General features: G+C 45.1%; 1 protein-coding gene across 1 annotated transcript in view; it reads left to right on the top strand.

Annotated features, from left to right (window-relative positions):
• Nucleotides 1-3,800: 3,800 nt before the first annotated feature.
• The window catches only part of LOC147355799 (solute carrier family 5 member 4-like), a 28,276-nt gene continuing 17,899 nt past the window's right edge, over nt 3,801-14,177 (top strand). Inside the window, 7 exon segments of the mRNA XM_086346154.1 lie at nt 3,801-3,935; nt 4,648-4,719; nt 5,626-5,730; nt 7,930-7,989; nt 9,690-9,779; nt 12,022-12,127; nt 13,301-13,381. Coding sequence (XP_086202280.1) covers nt 3,801-3,935; nt 4,648-4,719; nt 5,626-5,730; nt 7,930-7,989; nt 9,690-9,779; nt 12,022-12,127; nt 13,301-13,381 — 649 coding nt within the window.

The raw sequence follows: 14,177 nt of genomic DNA, 5'->3' as shown, positions 1-14,177 counted from the left end.
GGAAACTGCATACCATATGCCAAAGAATTAAACTGGATCCCTATCTTTCAACACTGAAAATAAATAACTTGAAATGGATTAAAGATTTAAATATAAGACCTGAAACTATAAGTTTCTAGAAGAAAATATAGAGGGAAATTTCCTTGACCTTGGTGTTAGTAATAACTTTCCTGGATATGACATCAAAAACTCAGGCAAGAAAAGAAAAAAATAAATGTAAATGGGACTACATTAAACTAAAAGTTTTCTGCACAGCAAAGAGATCAATCGACAAATGAAAAGGCAACCTACAGAATGGAGAAAATATTTGCAAACCATATATCTGGTAAGGGGTTAATATCTACAGTTTGCAAACATTCATCAACTCAAAAGCCAAACTAGGGACTTCCCTGGTGGCTCAGTGGTTAAGAATCTGCCTTGCAATGGAGATGCAGGTTTGATCCCTGGTCAGGGAACTAAGATCCCACATGCAGTGGAGCTGCTGTGCCCTTGCACTCTTGAGCCTGTGTGCCACAACTAGAGAGTCCATGCACCACACTGAAACATCCAGCATGGCGAAGATCCTGAGTGCTGCAACCCAGATCCAGTGCAGCCAGATAAATATTTGTAAATGCTTTAAAAGAAAAAAAAGCAAAACCAAATAACCTGATTTTCAAATAGCCAAGGACTTGAATAGAATTTTTTCCAGAGAAGACATTAGATCAGATCAGTCGCTCAGTTGTGTCCAACTCTTTGCAACCCCATGAATCGCAGCACGCCAGGCCTCCCTGTCCATCACCAACTCCCGGAGTTCACTCACTCACGTCCATCGAGTCAGTGATGCCATCCAGCCATCTCATCCTCTGTCGTCCCCTTCTCCTCCTGCCCCCAATCCCTCCCAGCATCCGAGTCTTTTCCAATGAGTCAACTCTTTGCATGAGGTGGCCAAAGTGCTGGAGTTTCAGCTTCAGCATCATTCCCTCCAAAGAAACCCCAGGGCTGATCTCCTTCAGAATGGACTGGTTGGACCTCCTTGCAGTCCAAGGGACTCTCAAGAGTCTTCTCCAACACCACAGTTCAAAAGCATCAATTCTTCAGCACTCAGCCTTCTTCACAGTCCAACTCTCACATCCATACATGACCACAGGAAAAACCATAGCCTTGACTAGACAGACCTTTGTTGGCAAAGTAATGTCTCTGCTTTTGAATATGCTATCTAGGTTGGTCATAACTTTCCTTCCAAGGAGTAAGCGTCTTTTCATTTCATGGCTGCAGTCACCATCTGCAGTGATTTTGGAGCCCAGAAAAATAAAGTCTGACACTGTTTCACTGTTTCCCCAACTATTTCCCATGAAGTGGTGGGACCGGATGCCATGATCTTCGTTTTCCGAATGTTGAGCTTTAAGCCAACTTTTTCACTCTCCACTTGCACTTTCATCAAGAGGCTTTTGAGTTCCTCTTCACTTTCTGCTATAAGGGTGGTGTCATCTGCATATCTGAGGTTATTGATATTTCTCCCGGCAATCTTGATTCGTTTGTGTTTCTTCCAGTCCAGTGTTTCTCATGATGTACTCTGCATATAAGTTAAATAAACAGGGTGACAATATACAGCCTTGACGAACTCCTTTTCCTACTTGGAACCAGTCTGTTGTTCCATGTCCAGTTCTAACTGCTGCTTCCTGACCTGCATACAAATTTCTCAAGAGGCAGAAGACATACCAATTACCAAAAAAAGTATATGAAAAGCTGTTCAACATCACTAATTATTTGGTAAATGCAAATAAGCACCAAAGTGAGATATCACCTCATTCTTGTTAGTATGACTATTAAATCAAAAAGGCTATCCATTGACAGATGAATGGATAAGAAGTGGTGGTACATATACACGATGGAATATTACTCAGCCATAAAAAGGAACACATTTGAGTCAGTTCTAAACAGGTGGATGAACCTAGAACCTATTATACAGAGTAAAGTCAGTCAGAAAGAGAAAGATAAATATCATATTCTAATGCCTATATACGGAATCTAGAAAAATGGCACTGAAGAATTTACTTACAGGGAAGCAATGGAGAAACACACATAGAGAATAAACTTGTGGTCATGGGGAGAGAGGAGGAGAGGGTGAGATGTATGGAGAGAGTAACATGGAAACTTACATTACCATATGTAAAATAGATAGCCAATGGGAATTTGCTGTATGGCTCAGGAAACTCAGACAGGGGCCTCTGTGTTAACCTAGAGGGGTGGGATGGGGAGGGGATGGGAGGGAGGTTCAGGAGGGAAGGGATACATGTTTATCTATGGCTGATTCATGTTGAGGTTTGACAGAAAACAACAAAATTCTGTAAAGCAATTATCCTTCAATAAAAAATTAATTAATTAAAAAAATCAAAAAAGATTAGAACTTACAAGTTCTGGCAAATATCTGGAGAAAAGGGAACCCCTATGTACTATTGCTGGAGAAGGCAATGGCACCCCACTCCAGTACTTTTGCCTGGAAAATCCCATGGATGGAGGAGCCTGGTAGGGCAGTCCCTACCAGTCCATGGGGTCGCTAAGAGTCGGACACGACTGAGCGACTTCACTTTCACTTTTCACTTTCATGCATTGGAGAAGGAAATGGCAACCCACTCCAGTGTTCTTGCCTGGAGAATCTCAGGGACGGGGGAGCCTCATGGGCTGCCATCTATGGGGTCTCACAGAGTCGGACATGACTGAAGTGACAGCAGATGCACCATTGCTGCTGTTGTTTAGTTGCTAAGTCATGTCCAACTCTCTTGCGACCCCATAGACTGTAGCCTGCCAGGTGCCTCTGTCCATGGATTTCCTAGGCAAGAATATTGGAGTGGGTTGCCATTTCCTCCTCCAGAGGATCTTCCTAACCCAGGGATCAAACCCATGTTTCCTGCTTTGACAGGCAGATTCTTTACCACTGAGCCACTAGGGAAGCCCTTGTACACCATTGGTAGGGGATAAACTGATATAGTCATTAGGGCAAACAGTATGGAGGTTCCTCAAAAAGTTAAAAATAGAGCTATCGTATGATCAAGCAATCCCACATCTTTATATGAGTCCTGAGAATCATTATCACATACTTTTAGGTTGATATGCCCATTGCCAAAACCTCTGTCCCAACCCACTCCACACCCCTGCCCCGACCCCTCTGAATGCAGTTCTGGTAGAGCCACTTCCCCTTCTTGCATGGGCTGCCTCAGTCCTGATGTGTAATACAAAGCCTAACTCAAATTACCTGTTCCAGAGAAACATAGAGGAAACTAGGAAACACAAAATAACTTCACTTTCAAGGGATAAAATTTCTTGGCTGGGAATCTTATCTGCTCTACAAGGATCCCTCACCCCTTGTCCTCCTGATTCTTTTCTAGACCCTTCACCTCTTTCTTAGCCCTCTCTTTGTCCCCTTCATCTCTCCCTAATCCTCACCCAGACTATTCAAATCTTTTTTTTTTTTTAAGGATTTTAAATGAGATATTTATTCAGCATACCTCCTAGAGTAGAACCAAAGCTTTAGAATCAAAACACCTTCCCAGATACCATCTTTCCACATAATGAACAACCCTCTCTCCACCTCCAATTTTCACCCCGTTTCTCATCTCTCACCCCTCCTTCCCACACTCCACCCAGTCCAACATGCCTGCTGGAGGGCCAGGGTCTCAGAGCTTCAGAGGAAAGGTTTAAAGGTCCTCCTGCCCAGGAGATGGCTCTGATAGTGCTCTCCACTTGCCCGAGGCTGGTCATTAACCTAGAGCACATATAAGAAAAGGGCTGTCCCTGGGATGGGGAAAGCAGTGCCTGCAACCATGGCCAGCACACTAAGCCCCAGCGCTGTGACTGAGACCCCCAGCCCTCCTGAGACATCAGAGCGTATACAAAATGCTGCTGACATCTCCGTCATTGTCATCTATTTCGTGTTGGTGATGGCCGTTGGACTGTGGGTATGTAGGAGCTTAGTGGGATGTTCAGAGTGGACTCCAGGCTTGAGGCTGGGGGAAACGACTGAGGGAGGGAGAAGTCTCATGTGACAAAGCAGAGAGGACGTTCAATCAGCTGCCGCAGACGTCATTGTCCCTCCCTAAGCAGTCATTTTCTCACGTGTGAGTCAGCAACGCTTCCACTGATTAACTTTATCCTTCTAACAAGCCCGTCGTGTGAACAGGGCCAAGAGCGGGACTGCAGACCTATCCTATTTGGCATTTCCAGCACCTGACATCATGAATAAAGATGTTGTGTTATTATCTCGTTGATTTAATTTTCCTTTGCTCACTTTCTATCAATAACTTAGTTGATTTGGACGCTTAAGTCATTTGCGTTCATTCTCTCTTTTAAGCAATGAGCTGGAGGCTGCAAATTGCCTTCCAAGCACAGCTTTAAGGATAGATACCTCATATTGTATTCATCAATGAAAATAAACAGAGGAATTAGGACAGAAGTTGAGAAATATGACTTCTTAAAGTGCCTTGGTTTCTATGAAAGTGTGATTTTGAAGTCCTTGAAAAATTGGTGCTGGATCACAGTTTTGAGGATAATGTTTCTTTTTAGGAGTGCTGGAAAAGAAGGTCATGTCTGTCAGCAGCCTAGCCAGAGATTCAGGGGCACCTCAGGGGCTCTTTCTGTGGCTTGACTCGTAAATGTCTTCCCTTCTCTCAGGCAATGCTGAGGACCAACCGGGGTACCGTTGGAGGCTTCTTTCTGGCTGGTCGAGATGTGACCTGGTGGCCGGTGAGTGAGTCAAAGCTTCCTGGCGATAAATTTCCAGTGTGTATGTTTAAGGACAAGCCAAGAAAACATGTAGAGTGCTGATCATGTCTGAGGTGCATTGCCTGCCTGCTCTCTGGTGTCTCTTTTCCTAAACCCTTGGCCTCAGAGCTCAGCCCTGTCGTTCTAATAAATAAGAATACATCACCAATTATGAGAGAAGGTATAGTGTGGCATTTGGAAAGAGCTGGTTTAGCTCTGATTCATATTTTTTTAATTTATTTTTAATTGGAGGATAACTGTTTGCAATATTGTATTAGTTTCTCCGTATGGCAATGTGAATCATCCGTAAGTATACATAAGCCCCCTCCCTCTGGAACCCCCCTCCCAGAGCACCAGGCTGAGCTCCCTGTGCGATCCAGCAGGTTCCCACTAGCAATCTATCTTACACATGGGAATGTATGTATGTCAATGCTGCTCTCTCAATTTTTAAAAAACCATTCAGGGACTTTCCTGGTGGCCCAGTGGTTGAGAAACCACCTTCCAATGCAGGGGACGTAGGTTTGATCCTAGTTGGAGAACTAAGATCCCACATGCCAAAGGATAACTAAGCTCGAGTGCCACAACTAGAGAAGCCCACAAGCCACGACTACTGAGCCCACTCTAGAGCCCATGCCCCGAAACAAGGGAAGCCTGTGCACCAAAATGAAAAGACCCAGCACAGCCAAAAAATGATTCAAAAATACGAAAACAATCTTATATACCAACCGTGCAAAAACTGGTGACTGGCTAAATTCAGGCCCCAAGCTATAAGCTTGCTGACTCCTGCCATATGGAAAAGTAATGGAAACACTGCAACATTTACCTGCTTTCAGGAAGTCTAATTTGGGACTTTTAACTCTGACCCTAGTCTCTTCCCTTGGATTCCAGATGGGCGCCTCTCTCTTCGCCAGTAACATCGGCAGTGGCCACTTTGTGGGGCTGGCAGGGACCGGAGCGGCTTCAGGAATTGCCATTGCAGCATTTGAATGGAACGTAAGTGACATCACAGGCTTCTTCCTTTAAATCAAAACTCTAGTGTGTTTGTCTGGGCTACCCACTCCAGTGTTCTTGGGCTTCCCTTGTGGCTCAGCTGGTAAATAATCCATGTTCAATGCAGATCTGGGTTCGATCTCTGGGTTGGGAAGATCCCCTGGAGAAGGGAAAGGCTACCCACTCCAGTATTTTGGCCTGGAGAATTCCATGGACTGTACAGTCCATGGTGTCGCAAAGAGTTGGACACGGCTGAGCGACTTTCACTTGCACTTTTCTTTTCTGCATAGGACAAACCCCTCTTTGGTTTGACTTCTATTTCTCCTTCTTCTTGAACCTCAGGGCCTTCCCTGTGGGCCCATTTTGCCTGGGCCATACCCTACCTCTGAGATTTCACTAAAGCCATTATTCCCACCAGGGAAGTCATCTCTATATCATTTAACCCCACTTTTACTTGACCTCCTTGATCATTTTAGCTCTCATTTCTATCTCTCCCCCTGCCCCGAGCTGTATTATACATTCAGTCTGAATTAGAAGCAAGAAAATTTAAAATGTACAAGTAATGACCCCTTCTTTGAAAAGCTTACATCCCAGTGGGAGAGACAGATAAACATTCGCTACAGTGTAGAAAGTACAAGGAGAGAAGCATGCATGGAGCGTTGAGAGATCTCAACAGAAGGAAACGGAAGGGGCATGGCTGGATGCAGAAGGGGCGTCCATCCTAGATGGTGGGTGGGACCAGGCCCATGTCCAGGGAACTTCCTGAGGCTGATGCCAGACAGAGGAGTAGAAATTGGCCAAGGAAGCGACAGCATCGTAAAGAGTAACTGATTTGGAGGAGTATATAGAATCTCTAAGACTTGGTGACTGAGTTCCTAATTGCTCTACTGCCATCTCACCAGTGCAAGCTGTGTCTTCTAAATTAGACTCTAAGGTCTTTAAGGACAAGCGACCACCTCCTCTCGTGTCCCTCACACCACCCCATCATTCAGCATTTGACTGGGCACATGCTATAAACATTTCTTGAGTTGACTGGGTGTTTTCAGTTCTATTCTCTTATCCTTTCTAGTGTTTGCTTGTGCATGTATATGCCTATCAGTCAGAGGGAGATGCTTATGTGGAAGAAAGTTGGATCATTGTAAGATGATCCTGGATCATTTTACATTGAAACTATTTACATTTAAAACTATCCTGGATAGACTCAGCCAGGGACCTTGCATCGTCACAAGTAACCGTGCCCTGCCCCTATTGAAGATTTTGCCCCTATAATTACTTTAGTAGTGTCAGAGACTCAGAATGGACCCAGCCTCCACGTGTGCCTTATGGTCTGGGTTTTGCTTTGATGGTGCCATGGAGTCGAGAAAGGAGCCAGCCTCCAGAAGCGTGGACAAAATGCCCTATGGCCCCAGGGAGTGTGATTATCAGCTTGCTGAGAGCCTGGCTCTTAGCCTGTGACCTTGGATTTCTTTCATCTCTGTGAGGTTCAGTTTACCCCTCCATAAAACAGGAGAATAACTGTGCTTATCGCAGCTGCCTAACCTGGTGCTGTGAGAACAGCGTGAATGATAGAAGTGAAGACTTTTTCATAAACGTTAATATTCATGTAAGATTATACTATTATCATCATTATATTTGGCAAGGCTTGGGGGGTACTGGGAATATTCTTCTGCCTCTAAATTTCTCATTGGTTTGTCACTCTATATGATTCCTGACATTCAAGAATAATTCCTGGGGACTTCCCTGGTGGCTTAGTGGTTAAGAATCCACCTTCCTTTATAGGGGATAAGGGTTCGATCCATGGTGGGGGAACTAAGATCCCACAAGCTGCAGGGCAACAAGCCCACTCGCCACACAGAAAGATTCCATGTGCTGCAAGGAAGACTCGACACAGCTAAATAAATTTTTTCTTAAGAATAATTCCTTTTGGTAAAGATTGTATGACCTTCTAGTTGTCCAGCTGGGCTCAGATCTCTAACTGTCCATTTTTCACCACATATCTTTGCCACATCCTAAGCCCCAGGAAATGGTGATCTCTGGATCATGGAAGCAGAAGAAATGGACCCACAGCTGTCTTGGGATCATAACTGTCTGAGCGGGACAGGATCGAAGCAAACGTTTTATTTTCAGACTTGGAGGTTGTGAAGCGAAAAGGCCCACGAGCCAAACCTCTCTAACTTCCACTCTGTCCTTGGTTTCTTGTAGGCCTTGCTGCTGTTGCTCGTTCTAGGGTGGTTCTTTGTCCCCATTTACATCAAGGCAGGGGTGAGTATCCACAGGTGTTCTCCGGTACACATGTCAGGCATTCATTTATTCCCTCATTTTTTTCTGCTCAGCTATGAAACCTGAGTAACATTATTCGTCCCAGAATTTCTGAGTTTATGTTTACATAAGATCACTAACTACTGGACTTCCCTGGCGGTCCAGTGGTAAGGAATCTGCCTGCCAGTGCAGGAGACGTGGGTTTGATCCCTGGTCCAGGAAGATCCCACACGTCACTGGACAACTCAGCCCGCGTGTCACACTGCTGAGCCCACGTGCTGCCCACAAAACTACTGAAACCAGCTCCTAGAGCCAGTGTTCTGAGACAGGAAAAAGCCACTGCAATGAGAAGTCCATGCACCGCCAACAAGGAGCAGGCCCCACTCTCTGCAACTAGAGAAAGCCCGCAGGCAGCAACAAATACCTAGCACAGCCAAAAAATAATGCAAATCATAAAAGAATTTTTAAAAATTAAAAAGACCACGAAGTGCTGCAGGATTGCTCTTAAAAATGGCTGCAGTCGGCTATCCTCTTGCTGATCACTGTTGCGGGGACTCCATTTTTCTGACATTCTTGCCAATACATAATATTTTCCTTTATTCTAATTTTTGTTATTCTGATGTTTGGAAGGTAGCTTTTTTTTTTAATGAGGGGTAGGAAGTACCATGCTCTGGTGGCTCCCCTTCAAATTGGGTGTTGCCAACCAACTGGGGCATTGCTGTGCCTCTTGGAGCCTAACTGCCATACTCATTCCTTCTGCAGCTGAGGGGTGCTGTGTCCTGGGCTAATTCCTGGGATGGGGCTCCAGGGGGCCAAGCTTTACTGTCTACTGCCTCTGCATGTCACTGTATAGCCCTTTGCTCATCCCGAGCCCCTTCCCATTCCAGGCTGAGCAAGCTCTGCTCTCTTTGGTGCAAGGATCCACAGCACATAACATGCATGTGTTCTTAGACATGGCTTACCATCCTTGAGGTGGTTCTGCACAGTTTCTGAGCCCCAGGAGTTCCCCTTCTTGCTTTTGCTAATATTATATAAATGTTTAAGATTCTTCTATATTGGAGGAGATGAAACCATGCGCTTGGTCTGCTATGAAGAAACCAGAAAAATGAACCCTTTAAACTGATCACATAGCAGACCTAATATTTCGATGATGATAACCTCAGCTTTTTCTCTACATAGGATTTAATGTAACTCTTCTTTTCAATAAAGATAATCACGTGACTGTACATACAGAAGTGTATTTGCAGTTTACTCAATTATCCATTTATCACGTAACCGTAATTGCAGTCCATCAGTTATGCTGTTTTTGCTAGACTGCAACATTATCAGCGAGAATAATGAATATTACCTCTCGAGCATCACCATTCATTTGGTGTTGTGGTGGGTATTTTACACCTACTTCCATATTAAAGCCCCACATTACAGGTGAGAAAAGAGGTTCAGAGAGACTGCCATTTGCCAAAGGTCACAATCCGTGAACAGATCCCAGGAATGCTTGAGTCCAAAGCCCATGTTCATTCCGGACTCACAGTTTCCCAAGGGGCTGTGCCTTCTCACTCACGTCTCCCCCCTTTGGGGGGTGTTACCCACCCTGAGGGTGACTGCCACACACCGTTACCTGTCCACAGGGGCTTAATCCATGTCAGATCATCTGAGTGTGTGGGACCCTGAGGATGAACCCCTGCTGGTGTCTGTCTCTGCAGGTGACGACCATGCCGGAATACCTGAGGAAGCGGCTCCAGGTCTACCTCTCCATCCTCTCCCTGTTCATCTGTGTGGCTCTGAGAATCTCAGTGAGTTCAGTGCCCTCCTGGTGTTTTAGCTTCATGAGGGACAAGAGTGCCAAGGTCAGAGAACTTCATGGGTCAAGCCATATACGGATGTTTTAAAACTACCTGGGGTCTCTCTGAACATGTTAATCGCTCGGTTGTGTCTGACTCTTTGTGACCCCATGGACCATAGCCCAGCAGGCTCCTCTGTCCATGGAATTCTCCAGGCAAGAATTCTCGAGTGGGTAGCAATTTCCTTCTCCAGGGGATCTTCCCAACCCAAGGATCAAACCCAGGTCTCCTGCACTGCAAGGCAGATTCTTTACAATCTGAGCCACCAGGGGGTCTCTCTACCAAGAGTTTATGCCAAAAAAGAAAAAGGAGCTTCAGAAACCCTGCCTTCATAGAGTAAAAGAATTCTGAGTCACAGGAGCCTCCAGAGTATAAACCCATCCTTTCATTAAGACTATGAAAAAAATAATGGATGTACAGAAAAAGGGAAAGTCTCATTCAAGTGGCACAACAATTCAGTAGCAGAAGCTAAAGACTCTCTAGTTCCCACCTCCCCCTGCACAATAACCTTTTCATTCTCATTGTCAAGGCCACTCCAGGTTTACATTTTCCTTTTCAGCTTTACTATCTAACATGAAGACCAGAAGGGAAAGTGTTTTGTATTATTATACTGACTTCGCTTAAATGTACCCTATTTTATCTGAGATTGCCTGTACGAAATGAATATCACAAACAAGTGTTAAAAGAATTCTAAAGTTTTTTTTAAGTTAAGTCTCTTGGAGATAATTATTAAGGAAAGAAGAAATTTGAAGATTCAGCAGTACATGTAGAAACCAAAGAAAAATCTCCTCATGTATCAGTGGCTAGGGACATAATCTCCTGCAAGTTTATAGTCCACGCAGTTCACTAGAGCAGAAGTTCACTCTGCTTAATGATCCTCTGTTGAGCCAAATCATGATTGGAAGTAAACCAGCTGCTTAGATTAGATGGCCCGAGCCTTCCTAATGCAACGTGAGCATTTCCCAGTACTTACTATAAATTGCTGAGCTCCATGTTAGGGCAACAAGATTCCTGTTCACTAGCAGTTCACCACGTCGTTAAGGGTATAAGAATTTTACATGTGAAATAGCGTTTTATGACATTATATGCAAATATAGTAAACTAAGAGCTGGACTAGAGTGTGTGGATAAGTACAGGAAATATGCTTCAGGCCAGGAAAGAGGATGGCAGTCAATGCTGGGTGGAATTGGACGTCATCCTCATTGGTGAGGGCTGGGAGCACTTAAGTCCCAGGACAGGAAGGTGAGGAGAGCCCAAGGGAGGTGGAGGAGCCTGCAGGTGTCCGGGGCTTCATGCTTACATGCTCCTCTGGTGGGAGCTGGTGATCTCCGTTCTCCTCTGGCTCTGACATCTAGAGCTTTATGATGCTAGAGTATGAACAAGGTGCTGGAGCAAAATGACAGGTACCAAAGGGAGCCCTCAAGGGAGGCAGCCTCCTGAGGTGGTTGGTTCCTGCTGGTGTGGAGTGGGTGGAAGGCTGGGGAGCTGAATGGAGCAGCACAGAGGCCCAGAGCGTGTGTGTGACTGTTCACGGTCTGGCATGGTCAACTGGAAAGATTCTGTAGCAGGAGTCCATTCTTAAGTGGTATCAATAATCCTAGACATGACATTTTGTGTACATTTTGTTATCATACAATGATAACAGCTTCTGTCCTGGTTACTTATTAAACAGATCAACAACTTTCACAGCCTTCCCCTGCCCCAAGTATTAAAAAGATCATATGTTCACTGGTTCTCAACCTCCAGTAATGTGTAGGGTCCAAGAGTGCTCAGTCGTGTCTGACTCTTAGCGACCCCACGGACTGTAGCCCACCAGGCCCCTCTGTCCATGGGATTGTCCAGGCAAGAATATTGGAGTGGATGGCGATGCCCTTCCCCAGGGGACCTTCCCAGCCCCGGGACAGAACTGGCATCTCTTAGGTCTCCTGCATTGGCAGGCAGATTCTTTCCTTCTAGCACTACCTGGTAAGCCCCAAAGGATGGTATGGTCTCACTAGGGTTGTTGGTAGGCGGCAAGCAGAGAGAAAAGACAGGCTTTTCCTGACTGGGAATTGAACCTGGGCCGAGGCTGGGAGAGTGCTGAATCCTAACCACTAGGCCACCAGGGAGCGTCAAACATTAGTGGGAAGACATCAGTGAAGAGCTGAGCGACGCACTGCGTGTTTCCATTCCACCCTGACTGTTCTCTCTCTAGTCAGACATATTTTCTGGAGCCATATTCATCACCCTGGCCTTGGGATTGGACCTGTACCTGGCGATCTTCATCCTCTTGGCTCTCACTGCTATTTACACAATCACTGGTGAGCCCACGCTACCTTTTGCTGACCTCACTCCAAGCTGCCATTAGCATCGTCACTGCCGTGTAAGGATACCCTTTTATTTCCATTGTGAGGTTCACGCACGGGTGGAGAAACATAACTAGAGCAAAGAAAACAGAATCTTCAGTATGAGGTGTGAGCACCTGGTGACGTAAACGGGATGGGAAAATGATGACCTGGCTTGGCTACGCATCCGGTACGCAGATCGGCGTTTGGAATCCAGCGTAACGTACACATGGGAAGTCTGGATGAAATAGTGGCTCAGACCCGACACTGGCAACACCGAGGCAGGGTCCGAGTGAATACATGCCAGGGCACGGGGTGGGACTATGAGCCGCAGAATCAGGGAAGGAAAACTGGAGCAGTGGGCTGGCGGTGGGAGGAAAGGTGTGGTGAATAGCTCAAGCAGGCCTTCATGAGCCAGATACACCAGTGTTCTCCCTCATGCACACTAACATGAAAATCAAACCACACCAGCTCAATTGGAAAAATAAAGAAAAAGTATAGCTGGGACAATAAAGACAGTCCTGAAGCCATTTTTATACATCAAGTACATGTCTCAGAATAAGTGACAGATAAGGGCATAAATCTCCTATTTTCAGTATCCATCTTGTTTCCCTCCCATAAAGGGAGTATCTCATTAACTGAGAGTCTGTGAGTCCAGAGCTCAAAGGGAAGTTTTTGTTGTTCGAACAACACTGCAGCGAAACACAGCTCATCAAATGTATCTGGTTCTCCACTAATGAAACAATAATGCATTCCAACAGGACAGTGAAAATGGCCTTGCCCAGTTTTTTGAGAGCGAGTGTAATTGTGCTAAATGGAGCAAACTGAGGGATCAGTGAGGGAAAATCTATGGTATTAAAACTTTGCCTTTATTTCTATTTAATATTCAAAAATTCACACAAAGGTGGAACTCCACTCTAATTCATAGAAACCGAGTCAAGGCAAGGCAAGGCGGACAAGAGGACCAAGGAGAGGCATAACTACCAAGGCGACAAAGATGCCGAGAGGGGCTTGTAGTCCATCCAGGAGCATTTGATATGTTTCTGCGGAGTTATTTCTAGAGTTTGGGTAGAGGAGAACACAGAGGTGACAGCAGATAGATGAGGGCGCATGAGTAAAAGGTCCTGATTCCTTTCTTTCTCTTCACAGGGGGCTTGGCCTCAGTTATTTACACAGACACCCTCCAAACGGCCATCATGCTGATAGGTTCTTTTATTCTCATGGGGTTCGGTAAGTGATAAAGGTGTGAGCAATGCCCTGCGGTCAGAAATCCTGGGACTTGCGTCTGTTCAGTCTGACTGCTCTTGACCGCTGCCTCCCTTCTATTTGGTCACATTTTCCAATCATGCGTATAATTCTGCGAACTTCTTTCTTTCGCGTACTCCTTACACAGAAAGGAGTGTCTGCGAACTTCTTTCTTACTGTACTATCTCAGCATGAAGAAGTAAGGGAGAACTTTGCCTCCTTTGGGGCTCCCTGCTAGCTCAGACGGTAAAGAGTCTGCCTGCAGTGCGGGAGACCTGGGCTCGATCCCTGGGTGGGGAAGATCCCCTGGAGAAGGAAATGGCAACCCACTCCAATATTCTTGCCTGGAGAATCCCATGGATGGAGGAGCCTGGCAGGTTATGGTCCATGGGGTCGCAAAGAGTCGGACACGACTGAGTGACTTCAATTTCACTTTTCACTTTTACCTCCTTTGAAAAACTATTGCTTAGATAAATTATTTTGTTTAACCTTAATATTCTTGTGTTCAGAATGGACAAAATTAGTACCATTGAGTTGACACTTTATGAAAATATTGGTGCATTGGATCCAATGCACAGTAACCTTTCATTTACATAAAATCCTCATTAAATGAAGGATTAAATATTAGGAAAAATTCAGGTACTGAATATTAACTTCATTATGACTGATGGAAATTATTAAAGTATATTCCTTACTCTATTATTATATAAGTAACAAATATAGTTTGTATTTTCCTTTATGACTCTCACTTATCAGTACCATCAGTTATTCATTCTTTTAA

This window comes from Bos grunniens, chromosome 17 (assembly GCF_055505025.1).
Source record: "Bos grunniens cultivar Pamir isolate PY7600 chromosome 17, Bosgru_T2T1.0, whole genome shotgun sequence".
Lineage (NCBI taxonomy): Eukaryota > Metazoa > Chordata > Mammalia > Artiodactyla > Bovidae > Bos > Bos grunniens.
The sequence above is the reverse complement of the archived record's forward strand: the minus strand, read 5'-3'. Positions and strand labels throughout refer to the sequence as shown.